At 49.2% G+C, this 25222-nt stretch overlaps 9 protein-coding genes across 9 annotated transcripts; 1 reads left to right on the forward strand and 8 right to left on the reverse strand.

Moving 5' to 3' along the window:
* Window positions 1–100: 100 nt before the first annotated feature.
* Window positions 101–2549, reverse strand: EJ05DRAFT_479024 (uncharacterized protein). The gene has a single exon (XM_033744580.1). The coding sequence runs from the start codon at window positions 2260–2262 to the stop codon at window positions 520–522; it is 1743 nt and encodes a 580-aa protein (XP_033597682.1). The 5' UTR covers window positions 2263–2549; the 3' UTR covers window positions 101–519.
* A 437-nt stretch (window positions 2550–2986) lies between these two features.
* Window positions 2987–4175, reverse strand: EJ05DRAFT_479025 (cutinase). The gene has a single exon (XM_033744581.1). It carries the CDS (start codon window positions 3889–3891, stop codon window positions 3202–3204), a length of 690 nt encoding a protein of 229 aa, XP_033597683.1. The 5' UTR covers window positions 3892–4175; the 3' UTR covers window positions 2987–3201.
* A 770-nt stretch (window positions 4176–4945) lies between these two features.
* EJ05DRAFT_503538 (uncharacterized protein) lies at window positions 4946–5911 on the forward strand (the record flags this gene model as incomplete). Its single annotated transcript, XM_033747437.1, has 1 exon — window positions 4946–5911. The coding sequence occupies one exon, from the start codon at window positions 4946–4948 to the stop codon at window positions 5909–5911; it is 966 nt and encodes a 321-aa protein (XP_033597684.1).
* Window positions 5912–6063: 152 nt separating this feature from the next.
* EJ05DRAFT_503539 (uncharacterized protein) lies at window positions 6064–7625 on the reverse strand (the record flags this gene model as incomplete). The annotated part of the gene is made up of 3 exons (XM_033747438.1): window positions 6064–6522; window positions 6616–6744; window positions 6861–7625. 3 exons carry the CDS (start codon window positions 7623–7625, stop codon window positions 6064–6066), a joined length of 1353 nt encoding a protein of 450 aa, XP_033597685.1.
* An 892-nt stretch (window positions 7626–8517) lies between these two features.
* EJ05DRAFT_479029 (uncharacterized protein) lies at window positions 8518–9762 on the reverse strand. Its single transcript, XM_033744582.1, has one exon. The coding sequence runs from the start codon at window positions 9719–9721 to the stop codon at window positions 8639–8641; it is 1083 nt and encodes a 360-aa protein (XP_033597686.1). The 5' UTR covers window positions 9722–9762; the 3' UTR covers window positions 8518–8638.
* A 996-nt stretch (window positions 9763–10758) lies between these two features.
* On the reverse strand, window positions 10759–13491 carry EJ05DRAFT_442696 (galactose oxidase; the record flags this gene model as incomplete). The annotated part of the gene is made up of 2 exons (XM_033742048.1): window positions 10759–11181; window positions 11254–13491. 2 exons carry the CDS (start codon window positions 13489–13491, stop codon window positions 10759–10761), a joined length of 2661 nt encoding a protein of 886 aa, XP_033597687.1.
* Window positions 13492–15333: 1842 nt separating this feature from the next.
* EJ05DRAFT_127086 (thioredoxin-like protein) lies at window positions 15334–16474 on the reverse strand. The gene is made up of 2 exons (XM_033739120.1): window positions 16005–16474; window positions 15334–15949 (listed from the first exon to the last, which is right to left on the reverse strand). Exons 1-2 carry the CDS (start codon window positions 16340–16342, stop codon window positions 15610–15612), a joined length of 678 nt encoding a protein of 225 aa, XP_033597688.1. The 5' UTR covers window positions 16343–16474; the 3' UTR covers window positions 15334–15609.
* Window positions 16475–17471: 997 nt separating this feature from the next.
* Window positions 17472–19102, reverse strand: EJ05DRAFT_127131 (uncharacterized protein). The gene is made up of 2 exons (XM_033739121.1): window positions 18480–19102; window positions 17472–18320 (listed from the first exon to the last, which is right to left on the reverse strand). Exons 1-2 carry the CDS (start codon window positions 18981–18983, stop codon window positions 17580–17582), a joined length of 1245 nt encoding a protein of 414 aa, XP_033597689.1. The 5' UTR covers window positions 18984–19102; the 3' UTR covers window positions 17472–17579.
* Window positions 19103–19508: 406 nt separating this feature from the next.
* EJ05DRAFT_503544 (uncharacterized protein) lies at window positions 19509–20644 on the reverse strand (the record flags this gene model as incomplete). Its single annotated transcript, XM_033747439.1, has 2 exons — window positions 19509–19715; window positions 20591–20644. The coding sequence occupies 2 exons, from the start codon at window positions 20642–20644 to the stop codon at window positions 19509–19511; spliced, it is 261 nt and encodes an 86-aa protein (XP_033597690.1).
* Window positions 20645–25222: the final 4578 nt, after the last annotated feature.

Consider the following 25222-nt stretch of genomic DNA (forward strand, 5'->3'; position numbering starts at 1 on the left):
GGTTGAACGTCGAGTAAGGCCCCGAGTTCCCCGGATCCTCAACAACCTCCCCGTCCCGGCACGGCGTCACGAGTATCACGCATTATTATTCAAGGCATCCGGAGCTTTTTGCAATCGATAGTATAAATACTTTGTTCGACTATTATCCTCCCTACAAAAACCCCGATCATCTCTCCTTCCAACTTTCCCTGACGTGTCTTCTTGCTTTGCCAAACTGATACAAGCGAGTGAGTCCAGATTTTGGCCAGCACTAGAGCTTGTCTGCCAACCCTCCATTCCGGTCTCATTCGACGATACAAATGAGTAGTGGTGGTAATAGAATTCATACTGTGCATCGCATCTCCTTGAGCGAACAATGTGCGCTGTGATAACTAGGGAGCAAGCGCTCTACAGAGCCTCTGACAAGCCACCGCACTTGTTACCAATCCAAGCCCGTCGTGCATAACTCGTTGGCCTGGCCGCTCCTTGAGACACGATAGAAAGACAATTGGGTATTCAACTTGTACTCGAGAAATAGGCTTAGCGAATGGTGGCTCCTTCGAAATTCGGTGTTTCCGCTGTCAGATCGTTGCTCGTAACGTCTGGTGTAGCTTCACCGGTATTTTCAGTCGTGTTTCCTTCTTTTGAATTCGTTGCCGACTCTTCGTGTACTCCATTGCCATTAGATGTTACAGCCTCCTTCACCTTTGAAACGCCTTCATCGACTTTAGCCTTGACCTTTGATGCCGTACTCGCGCCTGTGCCAGACTTTGGCTTGCTCGACGCAGGCGCTGGAGCTGGGGCGCGGCGAGGAGGAGACTTGACTTCCACCTTTTCATGTGTTTTACTAGCCGAACTTGCCGTTGGTCGCATCATGCGTGCTAAGAATCCGCTATCAGGCGCGGCTGTGCTAGTCCTTGATTCGGATCGACTGGACGGTTGAGGTGGGAGAGATGCACGAGGCGCTTTCTTGACTGGCGCAGGAGGTTTGAAGCTCGAGGTGCGATCACGACCAGCAGGTTTGCGTGCTACTGAGGCTTCGGCCTCGTGTTTAGCGGCGGAGGAAGCAGTAGGCTGTGTCAAATGCGAGGGCAACTGGACCGGTCGAGTGGGTGACTTAGGCTTAGGTTTGACGAAACTACCTGTGGATGTCGAACCAGAAAGTCTTTCCTTGGCTGATGAGGACGTAGAAGATGACATTGAGGCTCTTGGGGCTTTGGAAGTAGAGGGAGCTGGCTTCACAGGAGCTGTCTTGCTTGTGGCTGATGTCGGAGTCTTTGTTGGTGATTTGACAGCTGGTTTCACCGAGGTAGCTTTTGTTTGAATGGGAGCTGGCTTGCTAGTGGTGGTCGCCTTCAACTTTGCTTTTGCCTCTGCGATAATAGAAGAGCCTCCATTGCTCTTGGCTGGCTCGGGCTTCTTTTCGGGCTTCTTCTCAGGCTCTGCAACTGGAGCTGGGGCTGCAGCTGGGGTGTCATCGGCTTTGGGCTTTGCAGTCGGAGGTTCAACGGTGGCATCAGGGACGGTGCTCGACGTGGACTTGGTCACCTGCTCGACTGGCTCTTGCGTCGCACGAGAAGCTTCTCCCGCGGAGACTGCAGGCGTGTCTGTGGAGTCCGATGGCTTCGTCACTGCCGGTGTTTCTTCTTTTACCGAATTGGGTTTGTCTGGGTTGATCAAAGGTGCTTCCACCTCGGTAGCTGGCCCGGACGAATTGGTCTTTTCCGTCAAAGGCTCTGTAGTGGGTGCATCTGGTGATGTTGGCAGAGCTTCAGCCTCAATTGCTGCAGTACTGTGCGGTGCGGTCTCTGGCGGCTGCGTATCAATGGCTCCGACAGTCTTGTCCGTTGGCTCGAGAATTGGTGTAGCTGTAGAGCCAGATCCAATGGCCGACTCTGGCACCACCTCGTCCACAACACCCATGTCCACGCTCATCTTACGTTGTTCGATTTCGTTGCTCATTGTTTTCTTAAGCTCTTCAATTTGTGCTATATCTCTGCTCTGTCTCAAGCTGAAACTCTCTCTTCGTTGGGCGAGAGGACTTGTGGCGTCGTAGTGACGACTTGTACTGCGCGCGGCGCTCGTTTCTCTTGGGAAGAAACCTGAAGATTCGACGGAGACAAAGCTGGCGCGTATCTTGGAGGTAGGACGACTGAGAGAAGTATCGCTTGTTATGGAAGCAGCGGGAGAGCGGCCACGGGGCTCTGGAGAGGTAGTCACGTCGGAGGTTTGCTCAAAGATTGCACGGAGGTTCCGAACGCCACTGGATCGATTTGTGGACATGGCTACGGAAAAGCAAGAAGCGTCAGTACTCGAAGCGAGAGAAGATGCGTGTTGGGTATGATTGTGGGTTGCTGGTCAGGAACAGGTACGACGAGGGGCCGATCGAAATCGTCGACCAGGATGATGCAGAGGCGCATGAAACGCGTCCATACGTGTTTGACATTTAGGCGCTGGAGCGTCCTTCATTAGTGATGGCGGAAAGGGTGTTACTTACAATTCAGCAACAGTACAGGGGCATCGTCAGCAGTGAGAATGCGTGCAAAGATGGCGATGGAAGGATATCTTTGCGTAGCAATTACAGGAAAAGGGGGGTTGTTTGGGGATGGTGGACCGTAGAACGAAAGGGAACCTGGAGCCTGCGCACGGAAATACTAACCTTAGGTCAGACCCCTTTTTTGCGCGCTTTTTCGCTACGTCACTTCGTCTTGACGATATTATCAAGCCATCTGCACTATTTACTCGTTTCTTACGCATCACATCTTGACTCGTGCCCAAAGTAAGAGAGATTACTAGAGCATTGTCGTTTCAGATACAAGTCCGCGCCCAATGATCACGCTGTCTGAAAGCTTTGCAAGGGCGTGCAACGCATTAAACATTTCCGGCAAGCTCCGTCATACCTCGAAAGATATCTGCATGGATCACCCGTCGCTCAACGAGCGCAACATGTCTCTGTTGTACTACTGATTTCTGCTTTTTGTTACGTCAACGATGCAATGTGTTTCGAGTTTCAACCACATAGACGACCGTTGATAGCCCAAACGGGCTAGCTTCGGTGTGTCATCGGATCCATATTCTTGTCAACATCAAGGCTCACTTTCAGGACTCTGTTGAATCAACCAAACACTAATTCATGCAGAAAGTGTGTGATATGTGTGGAACGAACTACTTAAAGGCATGAGCTGCCAAAGAAACTAGTAATGATACCAAAGGACTCCTCCCTCAGGCCTTCGCCTTATTGATGGCATAAGTTGCGCCCGCTTGCGCGTACTTCTGTACAACACCAGTGTGCGGGCTCAAGCTGCTCCCACTATCACAGAACAGATCATTCGAATCGCAGATATCAAGGAGCCTGGCAGAGTATGTGTCTAGCGTCGTGGTAACACTCCTCTTATAGATGCCACTCCTAGTGCTGGTCCCGCTGTTATACGACTTCCCAGCAACATGCGCTGGACTCGCAAAGCTGACTGTGGCCACAATGTTCTTCGTGTACGTGGAGGATAGCGGTGCTTCGGAGCTGAAGCTGGCCCCACCGAGCGCGTCGCCGATGACTTGTCCGCCCTGCGAGTATCCCAGCAAGACGATCTTGGAGGAAGGACAGGAGGTGGCGTAGGCTGTTATGGCTTTCTTGAGGTTTACCACGCCCGTGTTCTCTGAGGACTCGTAGTTGTCGAGTGTGGCTGGATAGTCGAGGCCGACTGAAACAGAGCCGGGCAGAGAGTTCTTGATAAGAGTAGAAACCTGGGAAAGGGAACCTTCACCCACAGCCTGGGTAGAGCCACGGGCAGAGATGATGTAGACGGCGGTTCCGCTGACGCAAGTCGCCTGACGGCTTTGGAGAAAAGAAGGAAGTGTCGGCCATGCTGAGGCGAGGGAGGCGAGGCCAAGGGCGAGGAGAGCAGTAGAGTGCATAGTGAGTGTGTTGAAGACGAGCTCTTGGTGCTTACAATCGATGTAGTGGAGCCCTCTATTTATACAAACACGACCACATCCTCGTATTCTTCAAACGGGCATGTAGGACAAGACAATATGTACCTGGCTCAGCGCTATAATACACTCTAAAGCCATACTACCGGCCAGCAAGCCCAAAGTGGAAGGAAACGAACTACGCACTCAGACTATCATCATAAGCGTTGCTCGAACTACTTGTTTAGTAACAAAGTTTAGCAACGTGATGGCTATACAATCCAGGAGAGGCTCCAGCCATATTGCTTGGCATATTCATAATAGCAACAGGGGAGAACACGCTAGGCAATTCGTCGAAATGGGATGTTTACTCCGGCTTGACAACCTTCCTTGACACTCCCCGCAAAAGCATCTAGTCGCAAATCACCCACCCGTTCTTCAAAAACCTAGCAACCCCGCACTCTTCACACAAGCGATCTTAACGAGCTGCCTGGTTAGGACTAAGGTCGCTACGTGATCGCCTTCCCGTATCCCGGCTGGGCGTCCGGATATGGCTGGACTCGGACCAATATCCGACGCCGAGACACCTCGTACTACGTACGCATCGCGGGTTCCTGACCATGATGAAACACACACAAAATGCCAAAGCACTTTATATGACATTGGGATTGCTTACCATCTAGTTCTTAGTATAGTCTGACCTAACCACTGGAGACCTACGACATGGGGCTCTGCGGCTGCGCCGCAATAGACGCTACATCGCCAGCTGTAGCCGCCTACGTACGACAGCGCACCCAAAAAAAGATAATGTTTCTTGCCATCAACACCAATGATGAATGTAGTACATGCGCTTTACCCGTGCCACATAGAAGAGGGAGCCGTGCAATATAATGCTCCAGAGTAGGCTGAAGACGCTATAGTGAAATTCTGACTCTGCTGCCTTTTACCTCATCTTTATCATTGTAGCGAAAACACCAGAATTTTCATGATTTCACATTATCGAATAGAAAACAGTTTTGGTCTTGTTTCTTCTTATCTCCCTCACACACACAAACACATAATGAAGTTCCTGGACTCGAGCAGGCAGCATTGGAAATTCTCAAAACGCCAGGACGTCGAGGCTCAAGCTCTGGTGTCGGCAACGTCGATATGCGGCTACAAGGACGGCAACGCCCTGTCCAGCCGGACTGCAGAACCAGGGTACAGATGCAGGTACGATGGCGCTGCGCAGGTCTGGGGCTTCTGCACAGAAAGCATCGACGACATAGCCGGGTGTCGACTGAACAGTGCGTGCTTCGACCTCAACTCCTGCACATCGGGATGCGGCTGGTTGAATGACCCATCTGGACATACGGTGAAATGGTTAGATGATCCCCGTAAACACACGTATATTTGGTTACTGATTGTAGTATGGTGTATATATAGTACGAAATCGAGCCGCGGCTTCTGCTCTGCCGCACTGCTTACGGCGAATATCGATCAGACGTATACCTATCTCGACTGCGCCGACAGCGCGACCATCGATCATCTACAGGTTACACCGACGGACACCCCCGAGACTACGAGCTCGACGTTCAGCAGTACGGTGATGCCAGCTGTGGCTTCCTTCACATCGAGTCTCCCTTCTGCGACGACCGGCGTCGTTCCCATCACCACTCCAGCGCCGGCAGCACTCACGGCGACGCCCTCTACGGCCACAGACACTGAGGCATCGAATAGAGCTCCACTTCCGGCAATTATTGGCGGTGTCCTGGGCGGGCTTGTGCTCACCTGCTGTACGCTGCTGGTCTTGCTCCTGGTCTTCCGACGGCGTAGTAAACCTCATGTATGCAAGGATATAAAGCCTACAATCAAGGGCCCGTATCCGGTGTCAAATGATACGAATGACATGGATGTCAAGTATTATATCAGCGATATCAAGGGGTCATTGAAGGGTAGTCGGGCTACGTTGAGGGTGAATCGCAGTCCGGTCGAGATTTCCGAGAGTAATTACTGGTCAAGGAGCCCAGTAGAATTAGCCGGTTGAGTGTGAGTATAAGAACGCATAGCATTCTTTCACAATTCAAACTCAGTTTACAACCTGCCAATACCCCTCCAACACATTCTGGCAATCGTTGCACGTGTAGAGGTTCCTGGACAAGCCAGGGATCCAGAGCCCAACTCCTCGACTTCAATTGATCAATCACCGCCCAGCAGCCCAGCCGCATTCCACACCGTCGTCCCAAACTGATCCAGATTGAAGCACCACAGCCCCAGATTTCTCAACAGCGCATCGTCCTCGACAACGCCATTCCTCACGCTGCGCAAGTGTCCGATTGTCATGACTTCACGCCCGCTCTTCGCACGCAGATACTCCTGATACTTGCGCTCCCACTCGATGCGCGTGCGCGCTTCCCACAGATCCTTGGTCGCGGGCAAGGGCACGGCGTCGAGCCCTTCTGGCTGTGTGGACGGAGACGGAGATGAGGTGGAGGTGGGCGTGATGCGCATGTCGAGAAGGCGACCTAGGATGAACAGCAGGATAGTAGTGCGACGCACGCTCTCGGCGTAGATCCATTCTTCCCATGAGGGGAAGCCGCCGGACTTTTCCTTGTCGCAGAGCAGGCCGTACCGTTGGAGGACGCGGTTGGCGACGATCTGTAGATGAGAAGCATTAGCATTAGCGCCATAGGCATGTGCACGTCATAGACGACGACAAAAGACAAGAACGTAATGAGAAGACAGACTTACACCGAGCGCAACGACAATCGAACCATCGCACTGCACCTTCTGCTCGTCCGTAAGCAGACTATACATCAGCGTATACAGCGCCATCGTCTGGAAGCACTCGAGCAGCATCCACTTGCCATAGCCCTCAAACTACACAGAAAAAATTTCCATCAGCAAACTCTTCAATCTCGAACAAAAAAAAGAGAATCCCACTGCCCCCCCCCCCCTTTCCTTCTCACTCAGACACACGCAACCACGTGACCCACCTCGCTCAGCATCCTCTTCTGCTCATAATGCCCCGTCGTGCTCAGCAGCCCGAAATTGTTCACCGTCGTCGCAAGACTCATCTGCACCACCCCACACGCATTGTCCAGCGGGCCGTGCCAGCACACATGCTTGCCCTTGCCCTCACACTCGCGCGTGCCCGTCCGCAGACACGTCGCGTGGACGTACGGCGGCAACGCCAGACCCTCTACCAGCATGCGTGGCCACGTCGCCAGCGAGCCATGTACGACGCGGGATAGCAGTGCGGCTGAGGCCGTAGATGGGGTGCGCGCGAGCGTGAAGCGCGGGTTTGCGGACGTGGGGTCTGGGTCGAATAGGTGTGGGCGGTCGGACGTAGATCCGGATCCAGATCCAGAGCCGGTGGTGGATGAGGAGGAGGGACCGGACGGGGAGAAGGTGTCGAGGTCGAGCGGGCTGCCGAAGAGGGAGTCGAAGGGGGCTTCGGTGGTTTGGTAGTTGTTGTATGCTCCGGGGGCGTGCTCGGTGGGTATTGTGGATGTGTGGGATGGTGGCACTTGGGCTGTGGTGGTGAAGGAGAAGCCGTTGTAGTCTGATGATGAGGGAGCTGCTGCTGTGGATAGGGTTTCGTCTCGTTCGCGCAGAGGTTGTATGTTTGGGAGTGTGACGTCCTTGTATATGCATGTCGAGCCGCGAGAGGTACAGCGGGTGCACGTGGGGAAGGTTAGACTGCAGCGGGTTTTTGCGGCGCGACATTGCTCGCAGGACTTTTTGCGCGAGTAGGACATGCTTTGTCTGTGGGATTGTGTATACCGGCTGTTTATAGACATCCTTGAAGGGGTTGCTGGGTTGGGGTGCTTGTATAGCGAGATTGGGGAAGGTCGTAGTATCAAGAAACCAGGGACTGGGATGTTGTCATATAGTGCCCTAGTAAGCCTAGTGTGTGTATAAGGTACATACCGATCTGCGGACAAGAATAGTCTGTGTAAATAATTAATTATTCCCGCATCAACCACGTCTTCTGAGATTTATTTTTCGATCTATCCGAAGAAGGACAAGATAGAGCAAAGGAATATAAATTATACCAGTAGGCTAATCGTTCGTGGGGGCTGTGTATTTATACTTTGATATGAAGTCTTCGAGATTAATTAGTCCGCGATAACTCCCCCGGATGGCAGCCAAAAAGGCCCCCAAAAGGCCCCCAAAAGGCCCCCAAATCGGCTGCCAGACCCGCTGTCTGGGGCTGCCAAAGGTGCAAATATTGCGACTACGTTCCATGATGTTGTTCACTTGACATTGCCATTCCAAGCCAGCACGAGCCAATCAGAGCTCGTGGTTTGCTTCGTACCGACAGTACCGACATGCCAACAGTGCCGATGGTAATAGCATGTCTGACACACATCTACACTAGTAAATTCCAATACTATTATAGATCGTCTCACTCCTGGATACTTAGGAAGCTCTTCTACAGATCTCATCGTTTCAGATCTTAATATACTTTCTCTATGTCCTTAGAACGAGCAGAGCACTGATCTGTAGGCCTGATGATGACAACCTCAAGGACTTACGATTCAAATCAAGTGAAGAGTAGCGCCATGTCACACGTATAGTTGAGCACATGAGTGGATCACAGAAACACTTCAATAAAGAGCAGTGATGAACATTTTCAACTATCATATTGTCTACTCTACAAGTCAAGCAAGTTCAGAAGCCAACAGAGCAACGAAAACGGACACAAAGTCCCACACAAACAACAAAGACTACGCAATGATACACTATCGCCCAAACGACTTGCTCTTCCCTAGTACGCATATGGCCGAACCGTGAACCTCAAAGCGTCATACAGCTCCGCACTCAGCCAGTCCTGACCCTCCCCAAGAACCATCTCTCCTCCCAATATGATATTCCCATAGAAATCCTGCTCCACTTGCACACGAGGCCCAAAAGTCGCCCACTGCGTGGCGTCCAAGCCCGCCGTGCAGAACACCTGGAGCATAAGATAGTGACGCACCATGTTCCCAGCATGACGCCTAAACGCCTGGCCCTCCATGATAATCTGCATATATGGATACTCAACCCGCACCTGTCTCAGTTTTTCTGCGTCTTCGAGCCGCATGCCGAGCTCCGGCAGCCGGCGCACTACCATATCGTATAATTCGGCCAAGATGCTGATCTCGCGGATGTACTCAATCGGCGTCGTGAATGCGTCGAGGAAGGCGAGGAGCGAGTTGAGGTTGCCCAAGCGCAGGGTGCGGCCGTTGTACAGGCTTGCGGCGGCTTCGTTGTAGAGGGTGCGGCTGGCGGAGAGCAGGGAGGCGGTCGTGGTGACGAGGGTGGTTTTGGGAATCGGGTCGAGCTTGCGGTTGTAGCTGGCTGTGACGGGGAAGAGGTGGTAGAGCACGCCTGAGGAGAAGAGCGAGGTGAAGAGGAATTCGTAGATCATGTCGCGGAGCTCAGGGGGCAGGTCGAAGAGGCGGAAGTGTGTTGGAGGAACGCAATCGTGGGGAATTGGGGGAAGCCTGTACTGGACCTTGAAGTTGAGACTGATCTCGTCTGTCACAACAGGGGACTCATCGGGAATAGCTGGGACGAGTTCTGTCCATGCACGATCGCGTGTGTACTGGCCTTGTATCAATCTGAACTTCTCTGCGTCGTCCAAGGGCATCAGGAATCTCCAATAGACGGTAGATGGATCAACATTATTCGCTATCAGCACCTTCAAACCGTCGACAATCAGGGAAGTTCCAACAATCTTGTGATATTCGGCAGTCTTGGTAATATCGATGGCGTCGGTTGACTCTTTGTCTTCGGGGCATTGTTTCCAAGGAAGCAACCATCTCCGTAGCGAAGCAATGCCGAAAGGCCTGGTGTGAATGCTGGCCATGTTCTCCAGAATGGGTGCTTATCGGACGTGGTGGATTGTCGATGGTAGAAGATAAGTTGACAGAAAATGAAGGGCTGTAGAAAACTTTTAAGTAAGCGAGCGTGGACGCGTTCGATAGAACACAACACATAAACAAACATAACCCAGGTCACACGTGCTAAATAAGTGAAAAATACACGACAAGTAGATACCATCACTAACGGAGCGGTATTCAGCTGGAACAACATATAAAATTTGCAACCAGCAACAGCAAGATATCAAGATAGGTATTACTCCAAATGCCGACAATGTACGATAACAATCAATAGAACTACTTCTCCTTCCCACTGCAAGCGAGTAAAGCACGAGAGACGACTCTGAAGTGAAAATTTCATTACAGCCCACAAAAAACACGCCCACGCACCTATGAAAGGCCATTCATTGAACAGATTTTCAATAACAAGACAGCATTCTGCGAACCACCCCTGCATAACCCCTATCTCCCCTCGACATTCGCGTGTCCAAAGAGCTCAACCCTTGGAATTAGGCCACGCAAGTGAAAAGAAAGTATACATAGCAAGAAGTAATCAGAATACGCCAACACCCACCCCCTATCTCAAATAATGAGTGTGTTCTACAACGAGTGTGCGTGGGTATTGATATCTACCTCCTTCGTCAGACACAAATATTAACAGTGACTCCTCAATATCATCCGGACAGTGGGCTCACAACTGAAAAGGGGGTGTGCTTCTCATCCGTCACGCACTATAAGAGGGAATGTGTTATGTTTACTTTGTTTGCTAGTCTACTTCAACCGCATGGCACGTCTCAACCAACACCAACAATCTCATCGCGCTCATACCATCCGTTCCGTAATCCGATTCCGACTCCAACGCAAAAAATGTATCCAGCCTCAGTTTCCAACTAGGCTGCTTCAAACACGTACTCAAGTCTACCGTCACGATATCGAGATTTCTGTGTGGATTGACACAGTCTGAAGTTTCACTCAGCCGGCCCTTTCACCGCTGTGTCGGCTGTGGTCTTGCTGGTGGTTGAGCCTACGCCTGCTCTGCCTGTATTCCCAAACCCATTGTATCAACACTGGTCCCCGGACGTCCCGTTGCATCGGGTCCGGACGCACTCCCACCTCGCATTTCTCGCATCCTACGCCCTTCCATCAGCCCTCTCAGCCCTCGCTTCTGTAGTCCAACCACGGCACTGAGTTCGCCAGCCCAAATCTCGCGCTCGGTGCCGGGGCCCGAGAGCTCGGAGCCAAGTTCGCTTGCACTGGTACTTGTGCTGGTACTGCTCAGCTCGTCTTCACTGCGATTTCCATCGCCAGGGGCCCGCAGATCCGTGTTTATTCTCGCGAGGCCTTGGGCCATGGCTGTTGTGCCCATCGCGTTGGCCGAAGCTAATTTCGCTGCGGATAGGCTTGTATCGTCGTGAAGCTCGAGGTCGAGCTCGACGTCTTCATCAAGCTCTCGGAGTGCGGATGCGGAAAGGGCTTCGCCTTGGGAGAGGACTTGAGCTGGAGTCGACGTGAATGCAACACCGGCGCCGCCACCAGCAGCCATGGCAGCGGCGTTGAATATGGCGGCTGTGTTGCGGCCGTCGAGGACAGCGTGTTGACGCTCGATGATGGCTTCGAGAAGGCCGTCGATCTGGTACGGGCGTGCTATTTGTAGCAGAGAGCAAAGAATTTGTGGGGTGCATAGCGGACTGGACGGGGGAGGTAAAGCGGAAGTGTAGAGGAAGTGCACGAGCGCTTGTACGGTAAGTTTGGTATGAGGGAGGTAAAGGGCACGTGAGCGAGAAATAGCAGGAGGGCCAGAACGCAAGTCAGGTAGTGCCCATGGTGGTGATCCTGTGGTTTCTGAATATGTACTATTGTTGAGGGTGGTTGCAGACGAGTAGGTAGTTTTGATAGAAGGAGTGATCGTGATGGACGAGTTGCGAGATGGGTGGGTGGATAGACCGGAGGGACGAAGGGTAGCAGTGTCAGCGTTTTCAGCAGTGAGGTCAACTGAGAGAGTGCCCTCTCGAAGGAGTGTGTTGAAATACGGGCCCCACCTTCGAGCGGCGATGTGAGAATTAATAGGTATTCTATCATTTTCGATAGTAATGATTTCCATGTCGTTAAGTTCTCTGAGCCCCATGGCCAGGTGTCCGAGGTCCTCCGCCGCTGCAGATAGCTGCCGGCCACCGGCATTATGGTCCAAATCAGCTGTTTGTAGCGGCGCACTGACTGACTGGTATCTCGATAGCGGTGACGTCTTTCTCGGGTTCTCATATAGACCGAATGCCTCCAGCTCTACCATTATGACGTTTGTAAAGTTGATGCGTCGGTGGTTGTAGTCGTCTACTAGGCTCCTCTTACGATTTCCTAGAACCACGAAGGTGTTTCTTCTTGACCAAAGAACACCGCGATTCCAGCTCCCGGTGGTAAAGATGGTTCCTCCAGCATCGATCTTGCTCCACGTCATATTTCTCAGATCCAGTGCCCAGAGAGCGTACTCCTGCTTGGAGGATGTTAGAAATGTGCCACTGACAACGAAGTGATTGTTGATCACTCCGCCGTTGGGGAACCTGAGCCCTGGCGGGGATGGAGATCCTTCCATTTGCTTTTCTTGAAGATTACCGGCCGGATCTCGGATCTGGAGCTCTAGTTTTACATCGAGGAAGTTGTAGTTTGAATATAACAGCATTGATGAAGCGCCATGTGCTTGGCTTGTTGATTTCCGTTCCGGAGTCTGCCGTTCATTACTTTGAGAACCTACATCCTCAGCAGATATTGTTGTGAGAGGCGCAACGACACTTCTATAGGCACCACATGCCTTGCCTAGTCTGTTTGATGGTTGCCACTTTAGACTTCGTAGATTGAAAATGCTTATTTCTTCAATGTAATGATTCCCGCTGTCTTGGCCGCCAACGACTATCATTTCCGCGCCACCTGTGCCATCTATCTCGGTACCAAGCTTTCCCTGGTTTGGATTTTCAGAGGACGGATTGTGTTGTATCGCAGACGTGGTCGCACTGTTAGAGGTGAAAACCGCGGATGAAGGTAGAATTGCAGCGCAATGGGCATAACGTCCTTGCGGTGAATCTGGCGATTGTATGTTTACCCAGGTTCGGCTTGGGACGTCGTAGATATGTATGTCGGACATGACGACAACCTCCGGCTGTTCTTGAGCTGATTGTGGTTGTGTACTTTGGCCAGGAGGTGACCGGGCAGGCGACATTCCCCCGTAGCATACCATTTTCTTATCTCCCAGTGGACAAACACTGTGAAAATATCTAGGTGGCGGAATGTCTCCTTTAGCATCGATTTTGGTCCAATGTCTCTTGATGAGATCCAGTTCGTACAAGTCCGAGGTCAACGGTGGTTTCGTGCGGGATAGCCTACGTCCTCCAAAGACATACACCTTGTCCCCTAAGACAGTAGTTGTGGCCCCAACCAAAGGATGCGGTTCCCTCCCAGTTGTGCGGTGCACATTGCATACCAGTCCAGATAAGCCAGAGGTGGAATTTGCTGTTGAACCTACGCCTGCTGTCTGGCCCATCGCGGGCGAAGGTCCACCAGAAGCTACCGATCCCGGTGTGTGAGAGGTGGCGCTGTTAGGCTCCACGTCCTGGCCCATCCGATTGAGGCTCGTGGAACTCGCATTATTATTCATGTTGATATGGTTTCCGTTCAATCCGTTACGCAGGCCTAATTGTGAAGGTGAGGGCGCAGAAGTGGCAGAATCCAATGTACTCGTTCTACTTTTACTTGACTCTCGCCTTGCCATACTACCAAGTCTATCAACAAAGGTAGTGGGCAGTTCGGTAACGCCCTTCCCGTCCCGAGGACCAATTGAGACTGGATTGGTGGACGAACACGAGGACGAAGGAGGTACCAGAGAATCTATCCTCGGCCGTTCAGGAACAGATTGATCGATTATTTCATGCGGTCGTGCCCCGTTCGTGTGTTCTGCAAGACCCTTTGGACCCGGGGAATTCGGGATGGGAAAGTCTGATAATGAGATATCGTCAAGACTGGATATAAATGGAAGCTGCAGATGAAGGTACGGAGACGAACTAATTTGTTCTGCAGATTTGACCAGTGGGGAATCCTCGTGAGCCGGTTCTAAATCAGGACCCTCGACAGTAGATTGAAGCCTTTCTTCGCTCGAAGTGGACGGATGCGCTTCGGTCGTTGGTGATAGCTCAAGAGACACACTCGACTTGGTTGAAGGAGACAATACGTTACGCGTTCTCTGTCGTAAGTGGAGGCCTGTGACAGAGGGAGAACGGAGCCCAGCAGACCCAATATCTCGAGGCTTCTTACTCTTCTTGGAGCTTTTTGACTTTGTCCACAGGTACGAGTCTTGCGCTATACCACACGCTGGATCGACCACTGCAGTTGGACGACTGCCGACTCCTAGAGGCAGCATCGTCAGCGACTTTCCAAGCATAGCAGCCTCGTTCATGATGATTATGATATGATGAGAGCAGCAGAGCGAAAAGATTGAGGACAAAGAAAGATTGAGCAAGTACAAGAAGTCGATTAAGGATGATGTGGCGGCGGAATGTCAGAAAATGCGCTTGGGCACGACGGCGCAGAGTATTGAGCATGGTTTGTGTTATCGAAGATAATTGTTAAGCCAGGACACTGATCGAGTCGCGCATATACATGTACTCATGTGCATGGTGGAGGTACAAACGACAGGGAGGGAGGTTGTACCAATGGCACGCCTCGTCCCACGCAAGGCCTGCAACTTGCCCAGAGAGCACACCAAGGAGGATTGCAGGCTGCTTTCTCCAGGCCATAAGAGGCAGCGGTAGTGAATCAAGACACGCCAGGGAGAACCGGGGCTTGCTGAGGATGTGAAAAGGGAATAGGTGGAGATGTCGTACCTTTCACCACAAGGCCGCAATGCCCAACACGACCAAACCTATTACTGGCGTGCTTCGAGCGGGCTTAGACGACAAGCCAGAGATGCGAGCGAGAGTCCTGAGGTGATGAGGATGTTTCACTGGCCTCTCGGCTTGTTTCTGTTCTTCAGATGGTGCGCACGAGAGGCATGGGAGAGTGGGCATGAGTGAAAAGAGAGCAGGCTCTTGTTCTCGTATGGAGAGGTCACTGTCCAGTCAGCGTCGTGGTAACTTTAACTTAATTTACCGGGGGACCTATGCAGCTTTGGCCTGTAAGATATAAATAATAATCTCCGTTCTTTCGTTTTGTTTCTTCTGTAACCAATCGCTGTGGGAGGCGCTTGGCCGAAGCGAGTATGGCGCAGCCTCTCACCAGATGCGGGCAGACTTTTGTCACAATTCATTCCCGGGTCTCATCATTAAGGGGGATTGAAGTCTAAACAGCATCATCAAGGGAATCGCAGGATATTGGTGCTACAGGTTTTCTGCTCTATCAGGCGCGACACGACAACAAGTTATTTTGATCCCTTTCTGTGCACCATTGCATCATCTCATGCACTAATACATAAATAGCAGTGCCATCCAAGCTTATCCTATTTGTCTCATTATCATGCGTCTAAGCTTCAAATAAAGGTGGTGGCATTCGCAAACCTACCTACACCGTTATAAAATGGAATGAAAGGGGAAAGCTTATTGTCCAAACCTGTTCTGCTCACATCGTGTCACCTCCGGCATTTAATATTCCATTTGTGCTCACTGTCCAATAATAATAATACCACAGGCCTGTCGCCCATAGTGCCGCGCGTTATTTTTATCTAGTGCTCGGGACCTCACTCGTGCTCATCACCATGCAAAGTTGGACACAAAGTTTGAAGTATTCATCAATTACTAATCCACTAGGCTATTGAAATTTTGCCCAGGGTTGAATTTGTCGCATCATCGACCAGTCCATTTTATTCCTCCTCCGTGGTATCATGTCAACATCGTCTGATTTATGCGGCGCTGGTCTTCTCTTTGGGGAGAGGAGTGAATCGTAGGTATGGCTTCACAATGCGGAAGTTGGGGAAAAGGGTCTTGGCCTCGTCATTCTTAACCGAGGGGTGCACAATCACATCGTCACCAGGGACCCAGTTGATGGGAGTGGTGATGCGGTTTTTGTCACCAGTCTGCAGAGAATCGAGAATGCGGAGAACCTCAGCAGTGTTGCGACCGGTAGAGGCAGGGTAGGAGAGGATGGTTCGGATGGTCTTCTTGGGGTCGATGAAGAAGACCGAGCGTATAGTGAAGGCAATTCCCTTGGAATCGACGTTGGTGGCATCTTGGTGGTCAATCCTGCGCCGGGCCTCGTCAGATCTCCGTTCATCGGCATTGATATTCTGCTACTTACATGTCGTAGGCGAGTGCAACCTGGCGCTCCTTGTCGCCGATGATAGGGAAGCTCAGGCTTGAACCAGAGATCTCGTCAATGTCTGCAATCCACTTGCCATGGCTGTCGATTGTGTTGGCTGAGAGGCCAATGAGCTTCGCACCGCGCTTGGTAAATTCTGGCTCGAGTTTGGCGAACGCGCCGAGCTCTGTAGTGCAGACAGGAGTGAAGTCCTCAGGGTGAGAGAACAAGATGACCCAGTTGTCGCCGATGAACTCGTGGAAATTGATCTTTCCCTTGGTCGTATCAGCATCAAAGTTGGGAGCAGTGCTTCCAAGGCGTAGAGGTGCAGTAGACATCCTGAAGAGCTAGAACGGCATTAGCACCAATGAATGTCATTACGCCATCGTCCTCTGCCGAGACGTTCACGAACGGGCTTGGCAACGTACTAGGGCTTGGAGTTTAGAGTGTTTCGTGTGATTGAAGCTTTCTTTTGTCTTGGATTTAAGAGAAAGAAAATGGCGAGGACGTGAGGCGGGGGAAGTCGCAGGTTTATAAGACGACACCGGCCACCAGAATGTGGTTATTAATGGGCGTCTTGCAAGCAGCACCTCAGTGATTTGTATGAACACACTCCTATTTCGGCTTGGTAGCTATTGCGTGATCGCTGTGCCCAGCAACAGTCGATCCATCTGGGTTGCAGGTAGCGGGCGGCATTACTCAATGCCTACGGTACCTTATGTTCGCTGCCCCGCCACGGCTTCGTGTGCCCCGCTGATGCCCCTCCATCATAGGTGCTATTCACAGGTAATTAGTCAGACTCAGGCTATCGATGCTTCGAATGTGGTGGAATCAGGAATTATTGGACCTGAAATTGTTTACATTCACTCTCCACATGCTGTGAACCACACTGGCCACCATATTCTAGCCCCAAGGTCTTGCTAGACTTGTCACAGTGGTTAATTCACCGCGGAGTCCAACACGTACTACTTGTAAATATAACAACAACAACAACAACAACAACAGCAGTTCTAACATACACGCATTCGAAATGTACAACTTCAAGTCTAAGCTGAAACGCCAAGATAACCTTTTCAATCACGATTTTCTAGGTACTTCCCTATCTATCAGATTATCCAGTCGATCGTTACAGCCATATCGTGTTTTGAGAATAATCGCTCCGCGGATGCTCGTTCATTATGCACTATGCCAGCCAGGCACATATATGTCCCTTGTTGCAGTGTAAATTTATTTTTTGGAAAGCAACGCAAATCGCCTGTGCTCGCCTCGGCATATTCATGTCGATCGACGGGCACGCAAATGCTCAAATTGCGTCAAATCGTCAAAAATTCGTCACAACGTAAGGTACAGATTCCGTGAAAGATGGAGGGGTCTCGAAGATGTAGTACATGGAGCATTCCAACATGAGGCTATCCATTGTCCTCAAAATCGGAGTCGAGATTAAGACTGAAGTCACACAACGCATCGAATTTCCGTTGGTCGAGAACTCTCATGTGTCAGTGTGTGCAGGAGCACGATTGAGCTTTGCACTCTCAGATGTGTAGACGATGCTTAAATGAGCACAATGGTGCCTTGTCACCTCGGCGAATCATTCACTGCACTCTTCTCGTCCGTTTCATGATGACTCCGGACGAGGTCGTCCTGGTGTCTCTTAAACTGGTCTTCGTCGGTCATGGTAGGCGTACTTTGCTGGCTCTCGCGCAAGTGTTGTGGGTAAGGGTGGAAGTCCTTTGAGCTGGTACTGAAAGTCGAGACTACAGGTGTATAGAATACACCATTGCTTGCGGAGTCGTCCCGGTGCTCTGCTTGTGTGGGTGTCTTTGCTTCCGGGCCTGCCGATATGGGACTCAGAAGCGTGTCCTGAGCGGTAACCTGGCCGTTCATGAGACCATTCCATCCACCTTCGATATCCCGGAGCAGCCGAACATATTCTTCAGGGACAAGACCGCTTTCCCCACTCTTCGGGTCCTGAGCTACCAGCCAGCCTTGTCCATGTCGGTAGGACACTAATATAACTTGACCTTCGATCAAAGGTAGCTCGTTATCATTCTCGCGTGCGAAGTCGAAAAGAGCCACAGCCTTGCCGGCCATTTCTTCGTCTGGGTCTGCAATCGTGAATTGATAGTCTCGAGAGTACCGGTTCTCGTCCCGAATATCAGCATTGGATGATGTGTCCGACATGTCCTCGTCATCTGAGCCGTATGCTCTCCTGGGAAGCGTTTTCGGAAAGTGAGAATCGCGCCGGACCGTCGCAGAATCTAGCGTCTGTTCCATGTCTTCTGCCAATTGTGTTGCGATTTCTCTAGGTCCATGTACCTGGTTGTCGAGTTCGTTGGCAAAGTATACGTCTTCGCCATCCCCATTGGTGCCCAAATGTGATCCTCGGCGGCCGCGATCATCGAGACCCCGTAGCGACCCTACGCGGTCGAAATCGACGAGATTCGATTTGTGCTTCTTATGTATCCTTGAACTCACCACTGGGCTTTGTATATCTTCGTCTTCACTCCATGGCGGCCCATCTTGGCCGTTGTCGAATGAGGTTTGCGGCAGCCGCTCACCAGTCTCCAAAGGAGGAATAGGCCATCCACCTCTTAACGATTCGTAAGACAGCTGTGGATCCGAGAGCCGACGGTTGAATTCACTTGCTGGTGTAGATATCTCAGATGGACCATCTGGTAAGGGGCCATAAAAGAGAGGATGGGTAGGTCCATACGCGAAATCCCTTACCAACGTGTATGGTAGACTTGAATGGAAGACTGGAAACACTGTCGACTGTGGTCTTGAGCCTCTTTGAGGATTCGAAGATGTCGAGTACGTAGACAACCGGTTCTTGGCGTAGGAGGATGCTCTCTGTAGACGTGCTGACGAATTCGTGGTGACGATAGGTGGTAGTGGTGGGATGCCTGAGTTGGAAGGGGTCGAGCGGGCCGATGGTGAGGATGTTGGGTTCGTGTTTGTGTTCGACATGACAGCGGCCATGCTTGAGGTGATGCGAAGGTTACTAAGACGTTACGGCAATGATCAATTTCAGCGTCTTCCTAGTACTGCGGACTGTGGAAGTATGATTGTACGCGCGCCTTATACCTTCACGGCTCCTTAGGCCAGTGTGGAGAGGTATAATATAAAGGCGAGAGTCGTCTTGTTGAGGTCGACGCTATTTGCCAGCAGACAGCGTATAGTGCAAAAGTGAAGTCTAAGAATCCCCAAAGGACCGTAAATGTCGAAAAGACTGAGCAACAAATGTTTATACGAAAGCGAAGTAATGAACCACCAATTAGTGCAGCGCAAGCGCGTACAGAGCCCCACGGAGCCTTACGAGTGGCTCGAAACTCGCAGAGACAGGGCTGTGACTTGTGTGTTTATGTTCGGTTTCTCGAATAGACGCCCAAGGAGGCAGCGTGGAGGGGATGATTCGAAGAAACGACGTCGGCGCTAAGTGAGAGGAGGATGTTTTAAGGACGAGGTTGAAGATAGGTAAGCGGGCGAGCGATGGCGGGGGAAAGGCTAGGCGATGGCAGTGGGCACTAAGTAGGCAGCGCAGTCGCGAATGACTGGAAATGGCGGGAGAAGAGGAGGTAGCCAATGTGCGTTTCGGCGAGGTTGTGTAGGTGGTATAGGTATAGGTGGTGGAGGTGGTGGAGGTAGGTTACAGATTACAAGCAGGTAGTGTCGTGGGTAGTGGTTCTTGTGGAATGTTTTCTGTACGGAGGGCTATTAATAGGTCAGCACCAGGCGGCCGGCTGGACCGTTACTCGAGACGAAGAACGAAGACAAGAGTGTGTGCGCGCGCGCAAAAGGGAACGATATGAGAATAAGAATGATAATAATAATGGAGAAGGGCGTACGATGAGAGGAGAGATACCAGTAACAAGTAAAAAGGACCCAAGTCAGTAGGTGGTAATGAGTAAGTAGTCGGCAAGGAAACGGGGCGGCGTCGCGAGACAGAGCAGGGCAGAGCAGGGCAGAGCAGGGCACAGCACAGGACAGACACAAGCGCAGACGCAGAACAGACAGAACAGACACACCACACACACACACACGCACACACACATATGCACACACACACGCACACGCACACACGCAGGACCTGGTGGTGTAAAATGTTCATCAGGCGAGCGAGTCGAAGTGTTCTGTTTCTTCCAAGGTTGTTTCAGAAAGACGCTAACATGTTCGATTCCCCACCCGCGCGAGTCCTTGGGATTCGCTGCCTAGACCCGCCACTGCTTCAATCAAATTGCTGCCCCGCGATCCCGGCCAACCATAACTCGCCGTCTCTGCCGTTTTCCACTCCAGTCCTGCACGTCAACACTACTACTGTACTATTATTTATTAAACATCACTGCCCTCGCCCGTTGCCAACGTGGAAAGACTTGCGGCATTGTCAGTCCAAGCTCTGGCGCAAGTGGAGCCTCTCTAGCTATGCACGTTGGCTCATTCTCGGTCGCATACTTTGCAGGGGAAGAGAGAGAGAGAGCAAGAAGAAAACCAGATGAATTACAGATCGCCCACTCTTCTTCGTCGGAACACTGTTAATTCTCACACCTCTGATAGATAGTGCGAAAAGAGAGGCTTCTGTGAGACTGTACGGCATCCATCTCCAGCAGGGCGGTGAGGGAGCTCTCCACCTTGCCACCGACCATTGGGGAGGTTTCACGTGAGGGGATACTGCAGTACCTGTGGGATTCCTATTAGGTAATCCCCGTTACTCAGATCTTATTCAGCGTTAGGCTGGTATATATAGCACTTAGATAGACTTAGTAGACACGTTAATCAATTTTACCACGTCTAATTTACCAAAGTTCCCACATCTAGTAGCTGAAATCTGGTTTTTATCCTCCTAGGGAGGCTATCGCTTTAGCGATACCTCCTAAGGGGTAGTTATCTTACCCCTTATATAAGGGAACTCGTTAAAAACATTTAATGCTCACGATAAACTATATAACTTACTAGATAATAATAAGAACGAACCTAGAGTCTAACACGAAAACCCTTCTCTAAAGCGATACATCCTAATTTTAGAGATGGAAATTACGGTAATAAAGCTTAACGACTAAATTCGATAGTCCTAGCGGATAGTAATATATTATAAAATAAGCTAAAAGAGTCACGTAAGAAAAATATATATTAACTCCCCCTATGTCCGCGATAGATATCCTAGCTACTCGTTAATATAAATTAACGCCGTAATTCTAACTCGGAAGATAATTATTACCCTAGGAAACGCCTTCCTTACCTAAGCTATATTAAGATGTCTTCCTTATAGAACCCTAATTATAATAGCGATGTCTCTATAGGAGGAGCTAATACTCTCTAAAATATAGGACGCGCCCGTAATGAGCCGTTAAACACTATTAACGCGCTTACCGCGCTCCTTAATACCAACCCGGCTATAAGGGACCTTACTAGAGACGCTCGTACGTTAGTACTAATTAATATATATACTAATCGACTCGAGTCATAAATAAGGAACGACTATGTTACTCGAGAAGAACTAGTAAGAGACTTTAATAACCTCCTCCTTAATAACCCTAACTAGGCGAGCCTAGCTATACTAGTAAGAAGAGGCCGTATCCTACTCCGAGCACCCGATATATACTTAGAAGAAACTAGAGATAACGCCTACGAAGAATAGTGCTTATTAATCTAGGAATAGATTTATACTATAGAATTAGTAGAGCGCTAGGAAGCTATACCTAAGTTCGAGAAACTATAAATCTACGGGATATATATATTAAAGTATATCCGCACCCTTTAGCGTAGCCTTATAGAAGCCCGTGGACGTAATAACCTAGGTAGTCCTTAAATACTAGACGGCTTCCTAGACGTTATACGTTAAATATATATCTCTACTAATCGCCCCGAATAGCGTAGAAAGGAATAGGAGAACCTTACTTAATATCGTTTTAGATCTACCTCGAAGCTTATTAACGCTATCGTTAAAAAGGCACGACTCCTACGACCTATACCTTCTAAATATAAGATATAGCGTAGAATTCTAGGCGCCCTTAAGTCTAAGGTTTAACGTAAGATCGAAAAGTAGCCCTTTCCTCCTATAGGATTAGGAGAGTAGTACCTATAGATGAAGAGGCTAGAGGAAGCCTTATATACCTACTCTAGAAACGAATACTATAGGCGGGAGGCTACTTATTATATTAATACTATATATTACTAAGACGAAGAGGAGGAACCGGAAGAATTCGAACCTTCTAAGGACTTATACATATGCGAAGATAAATTAGGCGACTACTCTAGAGACAAGGGTAAGCTCCACGCGTTCGTGAAGCGTTAATAGAGTAACCGAGGCCGCGGTAGAGGCTAGAACCGAGGCCGAGGCTATAGTAAATACTAAGGGGGCTCGTTAAGAGCTCTTAACGAAACCCAAGAATACTTTAACTATAAGAAGTTAGGATATATCTCGAGATTCTACCCCGAAAATCCGACTCTAGGTAAGCTAGCCTACGTTACTACCGAGGACGACGCGTTAAGCGTCTTTAACGAAGAGGCCCTAAAAGCTAGTCGCCCGTAGTAGATATAGAAGACACCACGAGCGACTATAAGAGCTTCTATACTAATAATACTAATGAAAATAAGATAAATATATAGGACTACGAACATATTAACGCGCTTTATAAATCGCTAGAGAGTGCCTACTATTATTAAGAGGAGTTAACGGACGTTATTAACGATCGCCTCTATTAACTAAACTCCATTAGTAGATAGTTACTAGAACTTAAGGCTTACGTAGGGGAAGTCCACCCCTAGAGGGTTTTAGTCCTTATTGACTATGGGGCTAATAGAACATATACGTTAACGAAGGTTACTAGGCGTCTAAAGCTAGTGCCGTAACCTGCCCCCGTAATACGTGTTAAGCTTCCGTTAGGAGCCCTAATAATAAGTCGAGAAGTTATAAAAATCCCTCTTTATATAGAAAGCTTTACTTACGAAGTCTCCGCGAGAGTACTCGACCTTAAGGGCTACGATCTAATTCTAGGTTATAAATGGCTTTACGAATAGGATCCCGATATATCGTAGAGATCCTATTCCCTAGTAATTAGGAGGCTAGTAGCTCGAGGAAGGACTAAGGAGTATCTCCTTAAGGGGATTCCCGCGTTAATCGATATTAACTTATAAGGAGAATAAGTACTAAACGTCCTTACCGCTAGCTAAGCACGGAAATAATATCTAAATGGCTATAAGTAAGGTGTAATATGGTTTATTAGGAAAGACAACCCTCCTATACTATAGGCACCCGACCTAATACTATAAACGGTTTTAACGGAGTACTAGGACGTCTTTAAAGAGAAGCTACCTAAAGGACTACTACCTTCGAGATAATAGGACTATAAGATAGATATAGGAGACGGCCGACCCGTTAATAACGCCGCCTACCGTCTCTCCCTAGAATAAATCGCTAAATAGTAGAAGTAGATATAGGAGCTTATCGAGCGAGGGCTTATCTAAGAATTAGAAAGTGCCTAGGGTAGCCTAGTACTTTTCGTACCCAAACCCGGAGGCAAATAGCGAATATATATTAATTATTAAGTACTTAATACACTTACGTGTAAGGATACGACCCCTCTTCCGCGTATAGACGAATGCCTACGTGCCTTCGGCTAGTTAATAGTATTTAGTAAGATGGACTTAACCTTAGGGTTTTAGTAAGTACGAGTAGCCGACGAAGACGTCCCTAAGACCGCCTTTAATACGATTCACGGTAAATACGAGTTTAAGGTAATACCGTTCGGTCTATTAAACGCACCTACCATATTCTAAAAGATAATAAATCGAGTCCTTTAACCCCTACTATATAAATCCGTGGTTATATACCTTAACGATATTATTATCTTTTCCGAAGATATAGAAGAACACGCTAGAGTACTATTAAAAGTACTTACTCTACTCCGTAAATACCGCTTACTTACTAATCCGGAGAAATATAGTTTTAGCTAGACCGAAGTTAACTTCTATAGATACCACGTCTTATAAGGATAACTTCGCCCGATAAAGGATAAGATTAAGGTAATTCGCGAATGGCTAGAGCCCACGAACGTTAGCGAAGTCCGATAGTTCCTCGGCCTAGCGAATTATTATTAGAGGTATATCCGGGGATTCGCGAGTATCGCCGTACCCCTAATAGACCTCCTTAAGGAAGTAGACCCTCTTATCTATAAATAGAAATATAGGTCTATTCGATAGACGCTATTAACGGCGTTTACCTTTAAGACTCTAAAGAATGCCCTATGTTCCGAACCGGTTCTAGCTTAACCTAATAAGACTAAGCCCTTCTATATTAAAACGGATATAAGTAACTATGCGATCGGTATAGTAATCTACTAGGAGGATCCTAGTAAGTAGTATTAGCCAATCGCGTTTAACGGACGAAAGCTTAATAGCGCCGAGCTTAACTATCCGGTTCATGAAAAAGAACTCCTTACTATTAAACACGCCCTACGCACTTAGGGATACCTACTAGAAACAAAGAAGACGACGATCCTAACCGATTACCATAGCCTATAGTTCCTTAAGTCTATAAAGGAATAAGGAGACCGTGTAGATAGATAGATCGATGAGTTCGGAAGCTTCGATCTCGATATAAAATATCACCTAGAATCTAAGGCGGTAGTACCTAACGCCATTAGTAGAAGGCTAGACTTCTAAGGCGAGATCTCCGCGATACTATTAAGTAAAGTTAACGAACACGTTCTTATAGCCTAAATCATCGAGTTCCTAAAAGGAGCCGACCCGATAGAGTATATACTAAAAGTCTCTCCTAAAATCCTATCTCGACTACGCCTTGACGCCGAGAGTAAACTTTAATATAAGCTATGGGATTTTAATAATAGTTAAGAAGATTTAGCGGAAAATTCAGCACCTTATATCCCGGAATAATACCGTAAGTCGCTAGTAGAAACTATATATTAATAATTCGGTTACTTTATATGGCCCGGACTACTAGGAGCCCTAGAAAAATAAGGCTAGTAGTTTAAAATGAAGAAAGACGTAGAGGTAGTCGCTTATAATTACCGTTAATGCTAATTAGCGTAACGAGTACTACCAAATCCATAACACGAGAGATAGTTTTATAGGGTTACACGCCGAGCACCCTTTAAAGAATAGGGTATCAACTTTATAGGCGTACTCCCCACTACGTATAACGGTAATAGTTAGGTGATAATAGTAATTAACTACGTAACGGGATGGTCTATTATATAGGCAGT

This window comes from Pseudovirgaria hyperparasitica (genome assembly GCF_010093815.1).
Source record: "Pseudovirgaria hyperparasitica strain CBS 121739 unplaced genomic scaffold EJ05scaffold_14, whole genome shotgun sequence".
Classification (NCBI taxonomy): domain Eukaryota; kingdom Fungi; phylum Ascomycota; class Dothideomycetes; order Acrospermales; family Acrospermaceae; genus Pseudovirgaria; species Pseudovirgaria hyperparasitica.

Coding starts and splice junctions, on each gene's coding strand:
- EJ05DRAFT_127131 (XM_033739121.1), bottom strand. CDS start 18,983: ATGGCCGCTGTCATGTCGAACACAAACACGAACCCAACATCCTCACCA. Junction 18,321..18,479: donor AAGATATACAAAGCCCAGTG/GTGAGTTCAAGG, acceptor CTCGACAACCAG/GTACATGGACCTAGAGAAAT.
- EJ05DRAFT_479029 (XM_033744582.1), bottom strand. CDS start 9,721: ATGGCCAGCATTCACACCAGGCCTTTCGGCATTGCTTCGCTACGGAGA.
- EJ05DRAFT_479024 (XM_033744580.1), bottom strand. CDS start 2,262: ATGTCCACAAATCGATCCAGTGGCGTTCGGAACCTCCGTGCAATCTTT.
- EJ05DRAFT_127086 (XM_033739120.1), bottom strand. CDS start 16,342: ATGTCTACTGCACCTCTACGCCTTGGAAGCACTGCTCCCAACTTTGAT. Junction 15,950..16,004: donor GTTGCACTCGCCTACGACAT/GTAAGTAGCAGA, acceptor GGCCCGGCGCAG/GATTGACCACCAAGATGCCA.
- EJ05DRAFT_479025 (XM_033744581.1), bottom strand. CDS start 3,891: ATGCACTCTACTGCTCTCCTCGCCCTTGGCCTCGCCTCCCTCGCCTCA.